This window comes from Carya illinoinensis, chromosome 12 (genome assembly GCF_018687715.1).
Source record: "Carya illinoinensis cultivar Pawnee chromosome 12, C.illinoinensisPawnee_v1, whole genome shotgun sequence".
Classification (NCBI taxonomy): Eukaryota; Viridiplantae; Streptophyta; class Magnoliopsida; order Fagales; family Juglandaceae; genus Carya; species Carya illinoinensis.
In genome coordinates this window covers 18,896,295-18,917,305 of record NC_056763.1, presented here as the reverse complement: position 1 = coordinate 18,917,305, position 21,011 = coordinate 18,896,295, and the positions used below count along the sequence as shown (strand labels likewise).

Below are 21,011 nucleotides of genomic sequence, written 5' to 3'. Positions count from 1 at the left end.
CGTAGTGTTCAGGATGTGATGATTGAGGATTTATGGAGGCAAGTTGTAGAGTTAATCCAACATCTAACAATGCATGATATTAGTGATCATGAGATGGAAGATCACAATTCCGATTCCAGTTTTAAGAACTCGTATCACAATTGTGCTCTATTCTGGGAGTATCGTGATCATCAAAAGAAGCGTTGACATGGGAACCTTAGTTTTAGAGTTGATTTACCAGAATTGTTTGGTGCTCTTCAGGCTGAAGGTTTCTGCATTGATTTATTGCATAAGATTGAGTGAATTTACTACTCCAAGGAAGAAGGGTTTAAGGATATAAATTCTTCCATAAGGTGGGACTCCATACCAATCTATGATACATATCCTGATGAAGATAACTTTTTTTTCCCCTCAATGATGAAGATAACTTAGTAGATGAGTAACTATTTTTGTTCAAAATATAGAAAATTTAGAAAAAGAAAATGGTGTTGAAGTTTTGAAATTTGAAGATCATGAAACAATTTTTAAGACAATTAACTATGTTGATTTTCTCGAAGTTGAGGATTTTTTTTCAAATTATCCTATGCAAAATATTTTTTTTAGATTTGAAATGTGAGAAATAAACTTAATTTTGAAGTATAAGATGTTCAATATTATTTTATTTCAAGCCGATAAAATCAATTTTAGTTTTTCCATGATCATCGGGATGATACAACAAAAGGAAAGAAAGATTGATTTAATTGGATATCCAAGAGATCAAGACAAGAAAGTTTAGAATCGAGGACAAATTCTCTCTAACCCGGTGAGGATAGTATAGATCGAAATTGATATGGAATATCAGTTACTTTCTCCAAAATCATTCAGAATAATATCAGTTATTTTCTTTTAAATCATATATTTATGTTCATTCTTGTCTTATTAATAAATATTTAGTTTCAAGTTTGGAATTGATTCTTATTTTGATTTTGACCAAAAAATTTTAGGATTCTTGTTTATTTATGTATTTATATCTCATAATATAATTTAGATTTTTCTATTTTTAAAAAAATCTTCATAATTTTGAATTTTGCAGCTACTTAAATCTGACTTATGGGTTTCATAAAATAATTTCAAATTTTATTATCAATCAATATTATTCAGAATTTTCTCAGTATTTTGAACAAATCTTATCTTTCCTGTATTGATCATGTGACGCCCCCAAATTCTGTTTGGGATCAGACAGACATTTGAAGTGTCGAGACATGCAACACAAGGTTACCTGCCCCCGTTCATGACATATAAGATGCAATGTTCCTAACATGCATCTAACATTATGCAATATTCGCAACAGATAATTTTTTTTTAGCAATACTATGCACCAAATTGAAAATATCTCAAATGCTTAAAACATACTTCATACATAAAAACTCATTGAATAGATCACAACACTAGTCCAAAATGGTTATGATCAAAAAAGTACTAAAGATACAACTCCATTGTACAAGTAGTAATTTACGTTAACTACTATATTAACATTGACGTCGCACCGTCGCTTAGTCAACTGTGTCTAGTTGATCAGCTCCTGATTCTCCTTCAGGTCCTATAACAAAATCTACCATTCGGGGGGAATGGTAGTTGGGACTACCAAAGTGAGATTTGATTACAAATCTCAGTAAATTAATAAAAAAACTTCCACACAAGCTAATGATGCATGCATGACAGTAAAAGCATAAATGCATAATTAAATTCATAAGTAATTAAAGCATAACTTGGCGTACAACATAGCATAATTGACATAACTTAAATTGAAATATGAACTGAACTTGACTTGACATGAACTTGATCTGAAACTTGACTTAACATGAAAAATACATACTCCATAGTTGTTGTGGCCCCATGTATTCTACGTGTAAATACATACTCCACAGTTGTTGTGGCCCCATGTATTCTACACAAACTTGACTTAACATGAAAAATACATACTCCACAGTTGTTGTGGCTCCATGTATTCTACGTGTAAATACATACTCCACAGTTGTTGTGGCCCCATGTATTCTACACAAACTGCTTAAATACATACTCTACAGTTATTGTGGCCCCATGTATTCTACGTGTCACAATTGCTGTGTCTCACGTAGTGTATGCGTCACAATTGCTGTGACCCCATACATAAGTAATCAAGATGAAACGTGACTGGAATACGAAATGACTGAAACCCTGACGTAACATAACGTGACTTGAATATAACTTGAAATACATGACCAACTTGAGATAGAAATATTTCGTAACATTGCATAACATATAATAGACAACATATTTAACATGACATACTTGCAACAGTGAATATTACATGACTTGACATACATGTAATAGATGGCATACTTAGCATGACGTACTTGTAAGGTACAGTAATACATGACAGAATATATTATGTAACAGATAAAAATTGACGACATAATAAATTCTGTATAATAGACAATTACGTGATAACTTGGTATGGCATGACATATATGATAACACACATACATACACTGTAGTTCCTTTACTTAGCACACATACACAGTAGACTACTAGTAAGTTAAAAACTAACTTACCTCAATCTCCCCGTTTCTTATAAAACTTCAAGTGTGACCACGAGAAACTGTAATTAATGATTCTAAAAGTTATAACTAAATCACTAATAATTTAAAATATGGAAAATACTAACTTAAAGAGTAAAATTTTCATTTTACTCTCTACATGTGGAAAAATGACCGTTTTACCCATAACTTAAGGATTTTGCATGCTAATTCCAAAAGTTTTCAAAATTTACATTCCTCATGTAAATTTTGTCCTAAACTTAAATATCAATTCAGAAAAATTTAAAACAAAACACAACTATGAAGAACATACTATGGCCAAAACATCCATAGGCCATTTCCCTTGATTTTTGTTGCAATTCCTTCCAATTTCAAAACTTATGCTTAAACCAAAATTTTGCAACAAACATCTTCCAATCCTAAGTTCAAAACCATACTTAAAACATCCATTTAGAAAAAGCTAATAATTAACACCAAACTTTTTTGTAAAAAGATCTAAGCACTTGAATCATAAGTTTTGACCTTAAATCAAAACAACTCCAAGAATTTCAAAAATCAAATCTTACTTCTAACATATTCATAATATCATCCTAACATCAACCATGCTTTAAATCATCAAACTAAAGTCACCAAAATCACAAAATAACATTTGGAGTTTTTGGTTTTACACTTAGTCCAAAAACAGAAACTTTTTCCTCAACTAATTTTGATAAATCTCTTGATCTATGACTTATAAATATATGATCTTCAAACCAAACCATCACATGGTTTAAAAAGATGTCCTAAAACATATATAAGCTTCTAATTCAAGATCAAATGGTTAAAAATTAATCAAAACATAAATTTTAGCCAAGAATATCCACACTTTGGTTTATTTGAATATCTCTTTGCATAAAATTTCATATCTTTGAAACTAACATAAAATATCTTCAAAATAATAATATAACATGTATATAAGATACTTAGGATCCTCCAATAAAATTATTAAAGTCATTAGAATAGGTTTAGATCACCAAAGAGTTAAACTTTCTCAAAACAGAAACTGTTTTTCTTCTTCCAGTTTCTAAGTTTCTAAATTTAAGAAAATCTTTCATCAAAACCTTTAATCATACAAAAATCCTCAACCAATAGTCACATATACATGTTAACAATACTCCATAAAAATTTCGGACCAATATCTATCCATTAGCTTGGTCAAAAACTCCAAACTATAACATATTCTCCAGTTTATCTCCCAGAATGACCTTTGTATAGTTTACACAATATTTGACTGACCAAATGATCTTCAAATGAGGTAAATAAGATATCCATGTAAACTAGACTAAAAAAGGAACAACTTATATGAAGGATACTTTATGATAAAATACTTACAAAAGCTTCGAAATGGGTGTGCAAAAGACCTCCTAAAAGCTGTCCGAGAGAGAGTGTTTGATATTCTTTCAATGGAAAGTGTAAATGAAGATAATTTCGTGGGAAGAGGTGGCTGGAGATACTAATGGATGAGATATGGAAGAGATGAGGCTGGAGTTGAGAGTTGAGTGTAGTTTTCTCCTACCCAAAATATCTATAAAAGATTATCTCATAATATTCTATCCAATAGTATCTACAAAAAATCAACTTAAGATATTTTTATCTAATAATATCTATAAAAATCAACTCAAAATATTTTTACCCAATAATATTCATGAAAATTACCTCAAGATATTTCTTTTTATCCGATAATATCTACAGTTTTGAATAGACGTTTTGTCCAAAAATATGAAAAAATGTTATTGCGCCATAATATTCATGAAAATTACCTCAAGATATTTCTTTTTATCCAATAATATCTACAGTTTTGAACAGACGTTTTGTCCAAAAATATGAAAAAATATTATTGCGCCATAAGACTTTAAATAACCCTCCGAGTCTAATGGCACAAACCATAATACCTTTTGACACTTCTAACTATCTCCAATAATCAAAAATACACTTCTAATACCATAGTAAATAATAACACTAACTATGTAGTTAAACAAAAACCTATACAATTAATGGATTCGTGAAAACTTATGGAGTTTTCACGAGGTTCTTAAAGTTAATAGAAATTTCACAATTAAATTTCTAGCGGGCTGTTACAGATCATCTGTTGAAACTTGTTCTCAGAATTAATATAAATTCTGTATGTATCCATACATGAAGGAAGTGTGCCATGACTTAAGCATATATGTGCTACTCTTTTATCTGCATCTCTCTAGCTGCGGGGTCATGAACTTCTAATTTTTTGGCTCTCTTTTATTGCTACCACAGCTTGTTTTATGCAACAGTAAACGTGTTTGTGTTTGTGTTTGTCCCACAGCTCTTGCAAAACAATTTCTAAGGAATATAATCAAGCTCATAAATACCAAGAAAAATAGATAATATTTGTATTTTTTTTTTCTTTTAATTCGTTTATTATAAAAAAGCAACTGATCAGGCAACAACAGAACAAAGTCTAGTGACGACATTAATGACAGGCATATTTTATTTAAAAAGCATGCATCCATGTTGTTACGTAATTACACTATCTATTTAGAGTAGTTTTGCCTGCCAATCAACCACAGCCAACACATGATGACTTCCTTCCAACCCTAATAATAATCTTTGTAGGATTTCCACTTGGTAATAAAGCCCTTGTGCTTCTTCTCCAGGAATTGGTCAGCTTCCTGCTCAAGAGTGGTCTCTTCATGAACTTCAGAGTTCCCATTCTCATAGCCATCTTCCTTCTCATCACGATCTGTCACTTCAACCTTTTCTATCACTTCAACCTTGTCTGCAAACCGTACTACTGGAGGAGTAGTTTGGTTCTTGTGGCCATGATTCTTGGGACGCGATCCAGTATTGTCTTCATGTACCTGTTCTTCATTGTTAGTAGTTGTAATGAACACCTTGTTGTGAAAGAGCTTGTGCACATTTGGGTATTGGGAGACTTCAGGGAGAACAGTTGATCTCTCAGCTGTCTGAACACGAGTATGGTTATAATCAGGTGAGTTGGTTTGCCATCCCAAGCCATGCCGTTGCTTGAGAGGGTAATCGATATAGCTCGAGCTCATTGTTTTAACTTGCTAGTTATGATTATGGAGACTGTGTTAATGTGCCCAGAAATTTATAGACAGAAAAAAAAAAAAAAAAAAAAAAAAAAAAAAAAAAAAAAACAGAATACGCTTTTGTTCTGAAATGATAAGGTGCATCTATTCTCCATGATCTTTCTGTAAATATCAAACTTTGGAATCAACCACACATTTGTTTGGACGGTAAGGAGTGCCTCAAAAGAGAGGAGGGTCTATATCTGGCATACGGGATCCCACGTTGTCTGGTAGAGAAAATTATTGTTTTTGTTTTGTATAATGATCTATTGCAAGAAAGTATTCCAATTTCAATCTTAACGAATCCGGCCTTTTGGAATATAGGCTCAAGCGTGGTTTGAGTTTTTCTTTAATAATTACTTACTGTATTCCAGCAAAGATCCTGAATTCGATATCTAATATATATCATAGTTCACTCCGTTTGTTCTAAAACTCCACGTATTAGATCCAATGCATAAGGAATACTCTGATTTGAACATGGTATTACAACAAAGATCCTAAGTTCATTACCCATTACCATAGTTCACTCCATTCATCCTAAAATCCCACGTATTAAAATCTATCACTTAACGAGGCAGACCCAGTGATAAGAAGAAATGTTAAACTATAAATTAAATAATTAAATTTTGCACTTTTCTATTAGTTTAGAGGTGATTTCAGCCTAGTTTGTTTTCACAGACCATCTTATCTCATCTAATCATTACAATTTTTTCAAACTTTCAAACAAAATACAAAAAACAATTCAATTTTTTCAAATCTTAAAACAAAAATTGTATTCTAACAATATTTTATTCAACTCTCATTCCATCTCATCTGTGTAATCAAATAAAACTTTAATGAGGTATTAGAGTAAGGTTTATCACATATAAAAACTCAAGAAAAGTGCTAGTCACACCTACACTACAACTCTAAGAGGATTATTCAATTTGAAATTTCTCTAAAACCACTAATAAAATATATAAATCTTTATCTAGTAAGTAGTCATAGGAGTGGTAATTTAGGTTTGCGGGTTATGTTCGTATTGTATCAAATCATGAACATTCAACTATATCATAGATTAATCTAAACACAATTTGTTAAATTAAACATATCAGACTTTCAAATCCTAAAACGGCCCATTTAAATAACTGGTCATGTATATATTCTATTTAACAATTAATAAGAAATTAATCAACACAATACAACTCATTTCAACCCATTTCATGTAAATTGGTTGAATTATCCCATGTAATCTTTTTAGCCCGATTAACATAATTTCATATAAAATTAAAATTCTATATTTATTAGTAACCACAATATCTCTAAAAAAACAATAAAGCCTTGTTTGGTTACAATAATGAGTTGAGATAAAAGTTGAATGTTAAATAAAATATTGTTAGAATATAATTTTTTAATACTATTTTTGTTTTGAGATTTGAAAAAAATTGAATTATTTATTTTACTTTGTTTGGGAGTTTGGATAAATTGTAATAATTAGATAAGATAATATCAGATCAGATGGCTTGTGAAAACAAAATGAGGCTTAACTAATAACAAAAAATATTAATATTTCTCAAATTTTAACCTATAATAAAACCAATATTACAAACTTAACAATAACAAATAGAAGCATAGATCCAAAATTACAATCTCAATAATAAGAACATATTACAACCCAATAATAATAAAATTATAATTTTAAAATAAAATTTTTAAATAGATTATTGCGTATTGATTTCGGCTTAAATGTTTGACTCGTTTACTAATCGTATCTTAACATATCAACTCGTTTTGATCTGAATCCATTTATATCAAATTCAAATCCATCAATTTTTTATCGTATTCGTATTAGCTAGGTTCACAGGTTATGTCACATATTGTATGTAGACTATCACCTATTACCACATTTATAACTTACCAGTTCTACTATTCTACTTGAGCTATTCATTTTCTCTAAAATAAAATGGAGGTAATGTGGTCTGAATTGATTCCTTGAAGATAACATGATTGGGGTAGATTCAGACCACTTAAAGGGGCCGATCTATCAAAATTAAAGCAGCGATACAAATTGCATAACATGCATCATCTTTCGTGCACCGGCCAGCTACCCTGTCCCAAAGATGCCCTACTACCTTATAATATCCTCCGTCACTTTTTTATTCGAACAAATTTTGTTGTAGAAAATTTCTCTAAATTGGTATATTAATTAAATAGGCTAAGGTTTCGTTTAGTTATATAGGTGAGATGAAAAATCTGTTAATAGTAATGAAATAGTTTGAATTAAAATTTTTATGTTATTTTGGAAAATGAGAGAAAAAAAATTAAATAAAAAAATTATAAAGTTAAAAGAGTATTGGAATATAATTTTTTTAATATTATTCTTATTTTAAAATTTAAAAAAATTGAATTGTTTTTTGTGTGTTTTGTTTGAAAGTTTCGAATTGTAATGGTTAGGTAATGATTAGATGAAAAAAATTGAAATTTTGAAATTGAAAAATATTTATGTTTGAATGGTGTTTGGATATTGAGATAAGATGATATGATTTCAAATGTTTGTGAAATCAAAGCAAGCCTCATCTCGTTTGTTTATATAGATGAGATGAAATGAGAAATCTATGAATAATAGTAAAATAAATTGTTAATAGTAGTGAAATTATTTGAATTAAGATATTTTATGAGATTTTAATAAATGATAGAGAAAAAGTTGAGTATAAAACTATAAAGTTAAAAGATGGTTAGAATATAATTTTTTTAATATCATTTTTATTTTAGAATTTGAGAAAATTAAATTATTTTTTATGTTTTATTTGGAAGTTTATGAAAATTATAATGATTAGATGAAAAAATTTAAAAAAAATTAAAATTGAACATTGCAAAATATTTATATTTAAATGGTATTTGAATGTTGAGATAATATGGGATAATTTGAAATGTTGGTAAAATTAAACCAGACCTAAAAAAAATCTTGTTTTGCACCAAGAACGTTTGGGCAGATGGGATCAAAGAGATGTTATGGCATTGAATGTTATGATTTCTGGTTATATAGCAAAGCAAATCGATGTAGAGAGGCTCTTTATCTATTTAGTATTTTCATGAAATCCAAAAGGCCAATGTGGAGGAGCCCAATGAGGTCAACAGGGCCATTGTACTTTATGTATGGGCTGTCTGCAGAGCTTTAGAAACTGGTAAAGCATTGGAAATGGCCTACATGTGAGACAAAAAAATCTCAATTAGACGAACCAATGGTCCAAAGTTCAATACTTGATTGACGGTAATTTTTAGATAAATAATATTAAATACAGTCGTAGAATTGTAAACGCTACGTAATTATTTTGAAAAAAAGTAAGGTCCACGATTAAAAAGTTAGTTTTTTTTCATGTGGGTCCCATATTAATTCATTTTTTTCAAAACAACTGCACGCCGCTTGCACAACCACGACTGTAAATATCATTTCTTTTTTTAGATACTCTCTAAACTTGGAGAGTTATTAATTACATGTCAAAAAACTATTTTATAAATTTTCACATTGTACTGTTTTATGATTAATTGCTTTTATCCATTGCATTTTTATCATTTACCCAATATATATGTTTTATGCATCCATCTGACATGATTATATTGTTTTTTTGGTTTATGTTATTAGCTAGTTTCATGAAATGGATTTTTTAAAAAACAATAAAAGTACTACAAATTATTATTAATCTTTTTTTTAAGTAAAATAAATCTTTTATTTAATTATTAATTAATATATAAAGTGTATTTAAAACTATTAAAAAAATTATCAAATATTAATAAAATATATAATATTATATTATTATTTTACCTTTAAAATGGCTAGTTTAATATAGACTCATTTAGCTAAAACTTGATACTATGGAAAAAATGTGAGATTCTAGCTAAACTTTAGACTTGGTCATTGCCAATGCTCTAAATGGGAGTTATCCCTATTAAGGGTATTAATGGTGATCTATAGTTTTAGTTATTATTCTTTAGCTAAACTTTAATTAAGATTTTTTTTTTTTTAATTTAGTTAACCACTTTTTAACAAGCTTAAATAATAAACTCTATAAATCTATTATTATTTAATTAAAATATCTATTTTAAATTTTTAATTTATTTTAATTTTAATGATAATTGAAATATTTATTCTTTATTAAAAAAACGCACATTCATTTTTTAACGTTTATAATATTCTAACGGACATAATTTTTAACGGTCATATTTTTCCAACGAAAATACTTTCTTCAATGTTTATATTCTTTCTGTGTAATATAGTAGGAAAGCTGAGAATATAGAAAAAATCTATAATCAGCCTTTCTTAATCATTTACACAAACACTTGGCAGGCAACAGTGACAAAGAGAAAATGATAGATTTAGACATGACAACGGACGTTATCGATGAGAAGAACATGCAAGGTAGTATTATTTCTAAGCAAGTTGGGTACAATTTGTTCAGGAAAGTCTAGTCCCATTTCTCCGCAATACATGGCCACGTATATCCAAAATGGCAACGTCTCATAATTTCAGAATTTCCTACCCATGATTTAGTATGAATAAGAAGTGACAGATTTATGAATTCAGTTTCGATATGAAACATAGGGATCCTTTAAATTAATTCAAAACCCAACTTTGACGTTCTCGAATGCAATAGGCCGGGGCATATGAATGTGAACAATGAGCAAAATCAACAGCCAAAAAACCATTAACACTGAAAACCAACAAGCAAAAATCAGCAAACAATTACGGAACTGAAAACTAGCAAAAATCCCAAATAGCACGAAGCAGAGAGGAAGAAAAATTAGTGAATCACGAAGTAGAGGGGAAGAAAAATCGTCGACGACATGGGCTTTCGGGAAGGCATTCGTTGGCAGTTTCGGTCGCTGTCGGTCCAATCAGTCTTTGGAGGAGAATTTTGGATCGGATCGGACCATTTTGGTTCAGTCTGATCGGTTTTATTGAGGCATTTCAGACCGGGTCCTTTTTCTTCTTTTCCTTTTTTTTTTTTTCAAGTTTTTGATAGAAAAATTTATATAAAATTTAAAAAAAAAATTAAGTGAATGATTTAGTCTAAGTTGTCTAACTAAGTATATACTTAACTAATTAAGTGTTCTAATAAAGTAAAATAAATTAATAATGTTTATAGTTTGTGTATTACCAATACTAATAGTTAATGAAAAAAGCTACTCAGCCTCCGGTTTGCCTAAGGCACGCCACACTCCTTCCACGTCACGGTTTATTATCAAAATAAACCGGGTTGCCCTTTACTCTGCTCCCTACGCACTCTCTCTTCTCCATCACCCCTCAATCCGACGCCCTCACCTCAGACTCTTCTCCCTCTTCTTCATCTCCCCTAAATGCAGCTACCCTCTACCATTACTGTGAGACTCTTCTCTCTCACCCATCGCCCTTCACGTCTCTCTCCCTTGAACCAAGACCCATTTCTCTCACCCCCTTCAATTCCGAACCCTAGAAGAAATCATCCTCGACGGATTCCAAGACCCACCCATCTGACTCACTTCCTTCAGCCTCTTCTCGCCATCCCCGAAGGCACTTTATTTTTCTTTTTCTTTTTAATCTCTACCTTCCAAAATGTCTCTTTCCTTCCTTAGTTTTGTGTTTGTTAGATCTATGTTTTGTCTTTTAATGGTTGCTGAGTTTGGATATATTCTCATCCGAGAATGGCATAAATTTAGTAGTGATGCCGGGGCGGGGACTGAAATCGTGCCGAAACCGTGAGGCTGAAGAACCCGTACAGAAATGGTGCACCCAGAGGGGAACTTTTGTTCCACCGTGACGGAGTGATGAACCCACCCAGTTCCCTAGTGATGCCGGGGCGGGGAGAGGGTCAGGCCGGCAAAGGACACGAGCTGGGGGCGTGGAGGAGAGAACGCGGGGAAGAGTTCTGAAGAAAGTGAAGACGAACCAGGGGAGGGGGGGAGAAATTGAAATGTTCTGATCAAAACTCGCGTTTTAATTAAAAAAAAAAAAAAAAAAAGCCACGTAGGCTGGAGTGCGGAGGTTGAGTGAACAGTGGGTGGTTGTGTAGTGTAACTCATAGTTAATACCCTATCTTAAAATTCTTAGATTGCATTTAGACGGTGAGTTTAATTAAGTCGAGATAAAAGTTAAAAATTAAATAAAATATTGTTAGAATATTATTTTTTAATAATATTATTATTTTGAGATTTGAAAAAGTTGAATGGTTTATTATATTTTATATTGAAATTTGAAAAAGTTGTAATGATTATATGAGATGAGTTGAGAGGAGTTAAGTAACCAAACTGACCCATTTATTTTTGAATAATCTAATCATAACTAATTAGGTTAGAAGAAAATTACATAATTACTTGTAATTGGTTAGAAACTTACATAATTATTTGTTTTCAATTTATATAATTACTTTTAAAAATTAAAAAATATCGTATAAATAATTATTTAAAATTTTAAAAAAATAATCCGTTCAGCTGGTCAGATCTAGAATGAAAAAACTCCACCTGACTAAAACTGAATTTTCCTATTTTCTTGGACCAAGACCGATCGATTCCTTAATTGGTCTGATCTAAACAGACTAACAAACTGGTCGATCCTATCAGTTTTTTTGATCCGAACTGAATTCTTACCCCCCTAGTACTCTATAGACAATACTTGATGCAGGAGCATAATCTAGAATGATGTAGCACCTTTGTGATGTGGCAATTTGATGACATGGCATGCCTATGTGGCATTTGGTCAGCCTGCATCAATACTTTTGTCAAAGTGTAAAGAGAAATTATATCTACAAGCTCTAAATTGACAAGATTCAAACAAGTATTTATAAAATAGTAAACTCCATCTTCTTTTATAAAAAATATTAAAAAAAAAAAACTATTCTTTATTAGTAGTATCTACTTTTTTATAAATGACTTGCATGAAACTTGTCTATTTAGAACTCTAACATTAGTGCATGTAAAAAGGCTTAAAAAAATATCTATAATTGAAAATAACTAATTCGAAGTCTTGCTATTAACGGACGGGGTAATGATCTTGGCTTCTTCTGTTTAACGTGGGAGATGATCATTGAACCAGATGAGTTGACTTTCATTGCTGCTCTTGCTGCTTGTAGCCATGCAGGTCTACTTGGCGAGGGCCAAAGTATTTTAGTCAAACCCAGAAGTGAGCGAAATGGTTTTTATGGTTGAGGTTCTTGATCCAGTGAATAGGGTCGACTGAAGAGGCGTATCTGTCTACTAAGAACATGCTTATCCAAACGCCGTTGCCTCCATGCGAGGTTCATAAAAAAGTTGAATTTAGGAAAGAATTATTTAGAATCAACCCAGCACATGGAAGACTGGACACTGAAGAAGATGATAAGACAGGTGGCAATATTAATTAATCGTTTTAGAATAAAGTCGATTAGTAGCGTGAAACTTGAGACTTGTCACCTGCGATGAAATGGCCTGAAGATACAGCAAGATTCCAAACCTATAGGCTGTATGAGCAAATCTTTTGGGTAGACCTCTTGAACAAATCCTTTCTTTTTTATTATTTGCTTTCTGCATTATAGCTCATTTATCATTACAAAAAGTATAGCTTTACGAAAAGAAAATTAAAAGAACACAAAGATGGTTGAATGCGTTTGGAAGTATAAATTACCATAACCTGGGAATAGCATCTATCCGGTTGGATTAGAAGTTGGGGACTAGGACTTGAACATTGAGAAAATAGCATTCTAAGGCGAGAAGAAAAAAAATGATGAAGAACTAACACTCCTTTATCTGCATGAACAATGTGCAAGGAAGGAATAGAATTGGAGTTGGATTTCAGTTATCCTATATAATCCAGTATCGCGGTCTAACCCCAACTCCAAGGTCCAAACAGTTAGTTGTAGCTAGATGATAGAACCATGTACTCGAAGCTAGGACCCAGTATATCTAGTAAGCTCAATAGCAGCATCAGATGCATACAAGGTAATCTGACAACAGAATTGAGCTTCAAGGAAATGTAAATTGATCGATTTAAACATGTGGCATGTCATAATTGTATTTGTGAGACTAAAACCTAGCATCTACTAGATTAATAAGCTTCCCTAGAGCCACATTCGAGGGGAAGGACAGTTTCTGACCATCTCATTTACTATTCGGCGGTTAATAACACTGGTTGAAGCAGAAGAAGAAACCCTTTGGCTTGTCTTCCATATTTCCTTTAGGTGTGTCCCCCGTGTCATCGTGCACCGCCATCAATGAGCTTGTGCCAGGAGACTCAGGTGGCAAAACAGTGTTTTCAGACATGAAAATTCGAGGTGGAATTGAGGGTTCTGGAGGAGAAATGGTGTAAAGATAGTTAAGTAGCATTTGAATTATTTGGCTGAAATTGGGCCGAGCATTTGGGTCCTCCTGCCAGCATGAAGTTAGAATCCTAGCCAGTTCCTCTGGGAGGTCATCAGCACTAGGCCTCGTGTTCTGAAATGGCAAAGTACCCCTTAATATTTTCAGTTAGATTGACCAGTCCCAAAGGGACTTCAGTACAACTACTGCTGATGTCAATCTAACAACATCATAATATAAAACATAGATGGGGAAATAAATCTTTTACCTTAAAAGCAGCTGCATATGCTGCCTGGAGATTTGACATTCCCTCGAAAGGCAATTTGTTGTGTAAGAGCTCCCACAACACAATTGCAAAGCTATAGGCATCCACTTTATGGTTATAATGCTTTTTCTCTCCCTGCCTTAATGTAACAGTACTGTACAACTGACACCAATAAATGCATTTAAGAAATATTTATGTTGTCAATCATAAAATTAGAACTGGGGAAGAGGGGAGAGGGGAAAACAGAAGTATCTTTTTCTTAATGAACTACCTCTGGAGCCATCCAACGATATGTTCCAGTTTCAGCAGTCATCATCTCTGTTAATGTCTCTTCTCTTGCTAAACCAAAGTCTGCTAGTTTAACTGTTTTATGGTCTGCAGTCAGGAGTAAATTTTCTGCACACAAAAGCAATAGTTCATCTTCAATAAATAAATATACTGTTTACGAAGTCAAATTTTCAGGTGACATGCATAAACAGCTATATCTCGGAAACATAAGAAATTTTGTTCAGCATTCTCCCTACAATACATCAAGCCATATGTGATAGACCAATCTTCTAAGAGAACCTTATGAACAGCAACATCATTTGCAATGCAGGGAATAAAAGAAAACAACTGCATGAATGCACTAATTAGAGCAATTGTGTGTACAATGGTCCTCGTTTGTATGTGGGGCCTGTTCAAAACAAATGATTTAGGCCACTGACTTAACGATTAGTGTGGGGGCAAGTGTAATACATATTTTTTATTCAGTCAAGGTTGTTCTTTTTTTTTTTTTTTTCCCCCCGGATAAGTAAAGGTTGTTCTTAACTAGACCAGAACATCTCTGTGTTTTTGTGTTCAGTCTAGGTAAAGTACTTGTAATATCATAGTGGTTGATATAACTAAGTTGCATATCAAGAAATTAAGCAAATAAAACTAAAAAAAATTGCTATCATATAAGAGGCTACATGAGTCAACTTTAATTTCATTTAATCCAATGCACATTGAGCTAGCATCTGAGCTTACATAAGAACGAAATAATCAATTTCTTATCATGTCCTGTTAATCACACATAGTACTGGTCAAAAGTCAAGAAAGGTCTGCTCCCTTAGCTGAAATCCTTCAAAGACTACTTTCGATAAAGCTCCTTCCTGAGACAGTTCATTTATGTACAATGAAGGCCTATTGATGCACTGATGAAAAGGAGCAGTAGCATGGAAGGGCTGAGGAGAGGTGAGAAATGAATATATTAGGTGTATTAAAAAAGTTTTATTTTGTTTGTTTTCATTGGTTCAAGTTCGTAATGTAAGTTTTCTTTCTGTCTAGGACTGGGTTTGTGTATGGCCATTCATGGTGGGGTAGGAGCATTTTGTTGGTATGTTCTAAGTCGGCCAAGCTGCACAGCATTTTAGTCAAGTAACTTCTTGCACAAATGACTTCTTTTTGTCCAAATTCATCCCCTTGCGAGGTGGAAATCTGGCTCTCTTTTCACTCCCTGTTTCTGAGGATAGAACACCCCCTTTGTTTTCATTAGATTAAGTTTGTAATGCAGGTATTCTTTCTGTTTTGGACTGGGTTTGGGTAGGGCCATTCACAGTGTGGTAGGAGCATTCTGTTGACATGCAAAGGTTATGGGAAGAACATGGCCGCTGAACGATATAATGCATAACCTCCTGTAAAAATAAGATTAAATGGTAAAAAAAGTCATATAGATGACTTCAATAAATTGGATTCAAATGTATTTGAGTTGAGTTTGAGTTTTTATTCATATCAGACCTGTGAAAATATATCCCAGGTCTAAAATCTATTCGGGTTTGACAACAGCAAAACATGCAACGATTCCCTTCCAGATTCTATATTGAATGACATACCTACTCTTTTTTTCCCTTCACGAGCAAGAGACTACTAATTCGAAGGGAATAAAGAACTATAAAGAGGAGAAAGAAGCCTTACAAATGAGATAAATAATTCAGGAAACAGATAGAAAAAGGCTCACACACCAAAACATATGAACAAGGCTAATGGAGCCTATCAGCCCCCATCACCATAAGGGTTTCATGTTTAAATCAAATCTCACTTCAAGCAAACTGTTCTTCCTTTTGTCTTTTGAAATGCCAAAAATCTTCACACACCTTTATGGGACAATATCTATTACCCTATCCTTCACCCTTTGTTTGAGGGAGAACTACTTGGCTTCATAGCATGCAAACCTAATCATCTTAGCAAATTAACTACATTCACTTCAAACTTTCTTCTTATAAGATTCAAGCTCAAGCTTTTTATGCTATATAATCTGTAGAATGAATGGCATTCACTGAGATCTAAAAGATGCGAGATCTTTTTTTCAAGGTGTTTCTTCCACAATACCTGCTTTACATCTATAAATTTAGTTGCTGAGTGTCTGTTGCTAAGGGGGAAGTCTCGTACTTTTACTTTTTCACCCAAGAGTTTTCGCCCTCGTCATGTACTTTCCATAACTATTTCTCTAAAAAGGTTACATCTAAAGGTTAGCCACTTAGCCAAACTTGATAGTACTAAAAATAAACAATCAAATGACTGTACCAAAAACACATCCACCAAAGCGTAGCAGACTTTTCTACCGCTAGTAATCAACATTGCAATCTCAACTCCTGACTCCAAATCATAAAGTTGATATAAGAGAAAATTACATATATACGGAGTAAAAGGCCCAAGGAATATCCCAGTCAGGCCCACAGTTACTCCAAGATGAAACAGTCAAACATATTATTGATAACGGAAAAAACTACTGCTAACTAATCTCAGATTCTTAAAGGGCCACATTAAAAATATTAACATCAAATATAACTTAACAAATCATATGACTACCTACTCTTCAACAGGAGAGAAGTACGTTTCAAAATGAAGATTACAATTGAGGCTATTAGCTTGTGTTAAATGAACTTGAACGATAATAAATTGGCACTAAAAGGCCAACATAGCATATTAGCTCCAAAAAGGACTTCAATGATATAGTAGTAGTGGCAGGCAAGGATAAAAAGATATTGACTACTCAAAAGCTAAACTAGGATGTTGCCTTTTGAATAACTTATTTATCTTATCTTGTAAAATAGGTTGACAATGTAGGGGGTTCATATTCCTGCAGAGAAGATTCCACTCTTAAGATTCTTCTATCGCTTCCTGAGTTGATTTATTCTTAGAAGATATATTCCATTGACCTAGATCTAATATAAACCCAATGAGACCGACATCAGAAGAATAAAATGCGGAAATGAAAAGATTACCAGGTTTCAAATCACGGTGTATGATCCCATGAGAGTGCAAGCATTCCATTGCACGAGCAATATCAAGTGCAAATCCAACAGCAACACGTCTGTCCAAGGACCTAGGCCGTATGTTCAGCAAGTATTTACGTAATGTCCCTCCCAATAAAAGCTCGGTAACTATCACCATTACAGGCTCCTTGCAAGCACCAGTAAACTGTTGGCACACGGTTTCAATATCTATTAGAAAATTGATAAAACAGGATACTAAGAACCTCGAAATCAAATCCAACCTTCACTAGGTTTTTATGCTGAACTCTGGACAACATTGCAACTTCTCTTGCAAACCGTGCTTCTCTCTTGGAAATCTCTTCTGGAGTCTCTCCTTTGTGAACAATTTTAATGGCAACAGTCTGGTTTTTGTATCTGAAGAGAGCCCAATGACCAAAAAGTAGAGTGAGAGACTTGCTGCATAACCAGACATCAACTTGCAATGTATTACTTGAGTGACATATCGGTTTAGGAGCACAAACCAGAGTTCTGAGTGACTATTAAAAGCGCAATTCAATGCCAGCGTAACCATTCGCTTTAAAATCAGGAATTACAAATATGAAAATCGATTCAATTGCAGACAGAACCTAAAGAACATAACCTAGACAGCAGGAATCTGTAAAATAATTGCTTGACAAATCCACTGAATATACACAAGATTGGCTAATTACCAGAGTAGCCATGTACAGAAAACATATAATAAAAAACAAAGCAGGGATTACTGAATCTGACAAATACTACGAAAGTATTTTGCAGATCTAAATTACATTCTCTGAAACAAGAAGAAAATTGCGACGCCTGATTAAGGGCTTTGCCCCGAGGTCAAAAGCAAAGAAATTTTCAGTTCGACAGATCAAATAACTAAGGAACAGAATCAAATTCAAGAAAAGCTCGAAACTTACTTTCCCTCGTACACTTTGGCATGAGCTCCCTCTCCAATTCTAGGCCCAACAAATAAATGTTTGGGATCAATAAGCCATTTTGCATCCAATTTGAACTCATCAGCTGTATAGAACCGACTTCCAGATTCCATCTATTTAGAATAAAAGAAACGAACTTAAAACATACATCTACCAGTGAACTCTAGCACCCATCATTTACTTAATAGGAAAGATCACGCATCAGAACCCAACAAGGAAGTGTAGAACTCATTTAGAATTTAGAACACAGTGTGAATGGATAGTCTGACACTATTAAGACACGCTCTGTGGTGTTTTCTGCTGGCTCACAACCACATCTCAAGAATTGACAGCCAGAGATCAAAACTCAGCGGTTTGATGCATTACATGTCCTTGAGGAGGCAAAAGCTAAGTATATCACGTGTGCAACGGGGAGAGAGAGAGAGAGAGAGAGAGAGAGAGAGTATAGAGCTGAAAGATTTCTTGAAAAAACATGGGGAAGAGAGAGGAATCGGCTGAAAGGGGAACAGGGAAGATAACTAATCAACATACTCTCAGGAAGAGTAAAAACATCAAAATTCTATAACCCACTGTAGAGGTTTATTAAATGGGAAAATTGGATTTTTCACTCTTGATCTGCAGACAAAATCATGGAAAAGATTTGAGACTTGGGCCAGTAAAAGAATTAAGAGAGAGAGAGCTGCGACTATTGTAATAAAGACTGTGGGAGCCATAAATTAATCAAAAGCACATGGAAGTCGATCTCGTCAACATGGGCCATGGGCAACCCAGTCAATAACAAAATGAAATCATGCCCGGAGTCCGGACTACCTCTTCTCTTCCCTTCTTCCTTTGTTTATATTCCACTTCACTTCATGGCTTCGATAACAAGATATAGACTAGGTGTCTACTGAAAATCATGTAGCCTCCACCGAATGATTCTGTTTGATGTTAGGAAAATATATTACAAATATTTCATTATTTATTTTCAATCACACTTTTAACTCTAAAAGTAATGATTAATTCTTTTTAAAGTATGAATATATAATATTTTATCTTATCCCTTCATAATTTCTACAACTTGGCTAAATTTCTTGCCTAATTGTGGCGATGGAATTTGATGCAAAATTTTCCTCTTGAAATCAAAGTTTCCAACCAGAAAATTGTTATGTAATCTTTCAAAGTCTGAAATGGACGAAACTCCCCATACGCAAAGTCATTTCTTTTTTTTAACTTTTTGATTTCTTGTAGCTTCGCCATCACAATCAAGTTGAAAACACCAGAAACGTAACACGTGAGGGACGTCAAAGTTCTGGGTGCTTGTTTATCTGCCACGTTTGTGGCTTACATTTCACCGCGCCGTTGGGGCCATTCACAAGCAAAGCACATCTTCATTCAGCATAATAATTGTTTGTCCACGTAACAGACAAAAAACGCAAAAATCTAAAACATGGGGTCCCCCAAAGTGATGTATTACTTTAAGATTACAAAAGTGTCATCTATTTAAAACGACATCTTAGAAAAATTGCAGAAGAATTTTTTGTCTATCAATCTTGATATAAGGGCATCTTTGATCAAGATGCTAAAACAAACCAATGCCACCAAAAATACCATTGGTGTACCTTACTTATGATAACCATAACTCATTGGCTTGTACTAGTATAATAATGTCAACAACTATTGGTATTCGGCCCCATATTTCCCACATGGATGTAATGGAGTCTCATAATATCGAGATATGCACTACAAAATTATATACCAACATTCATAACAGTTAATATGCAATATATTATAAAATACAACCAACAATATGTAATAATCGCAAGGGAATAAAAGTGATTAGTTATAACTCATACCAAAATGAATTAAAACATCTAAATAACATTAATGATCATCGTAAGTTCAAAATTAAGGATAGCATTTCCTTAATATAAAATATTTAATCCAAGTTTCATAGTTAGATTAACCATTTTATATGCTTTGAAGTATGAAAAGTCAATGTTTATGAGCATCAAAATTATATTTAGTTTTCGCTCAAGGTCCAACTCATCTTCAACCATCTATATCCTATAGTCCTTCCTGTTTTTTCACTATTGGTCCTGACACAACTTCTATCATTTTAGAAAAAAATAATAGTGGATCCACATTGATGAGATTTACTTAAAATCTCAATAAATTAAACAAGCAACTTATATAGAGATAAGATATACATGATTGATGATGAACATGATATGCAGAGAAAGAAAAATCCGTATTTGTCTTACATCCAAGTTCCTCAATATTTTCAGAAAAACTATGATGCACTCTCTCTTTCAGATAACATTTTCACTTTCTCATTTCTAAAACATGACATTTCGAAAAAAATATATATATATATTTCATACCTCATTGCTTTCGAAAATCATAATATTTTATCATTATTAAAGTTATCATTAACATATGTATGATAGCAACACGACTCTCCATATATATCGTGAGCACCTGTTGGAGACCGTAACACAACTTATGTTGACATTACATCTTTGTCTGCAGACATCGTTCTCAATGCATTGGTATCATAACATATCATCATCATAACATTTTATCATAACATATGCACTCACCAGCATTAGGTCACATATACAACTTTGCCCCGACATTCCTTAAAA

General features: G+C 32.9%; 1 protein-coding gene across 1 annotated transcript; it reads right to left on the bottom strand.

Moving 5' to 3' along the window:
* Window positions 1-13,350: 13,350 nt before the first annotated feature.
* LOC122289654 (serine/threonine-protein kinase STY13-like) lies at window positions 13,351-19,188 on the bottom strand. The gene is made up of 6 exons (XM_043096836.1): window positions 18,367-19,188; window positions 17,707-17,839; window positions 17,435-17,630; window positions 14,461-14,585; window positions 14,193-14,351; window positions 13,351-14,059 (listed from the first exon to the last, which is right to left on the bottom strand). Exons 1-6 carry the CDS (start codon window positions 18,495-18,497, stop codon window positions 13,745-13,747), a joined length of 1,059 nt encoding a protein of 352 aa, XP_042952770.1. The 5' UTR covers window positions 18,498-19,188; the 3' UTR covers window positions 13,351-13,744.
* Between the last annotated feature and the right edge of the window lie 1,823 nt (window positions 19,189-21,011).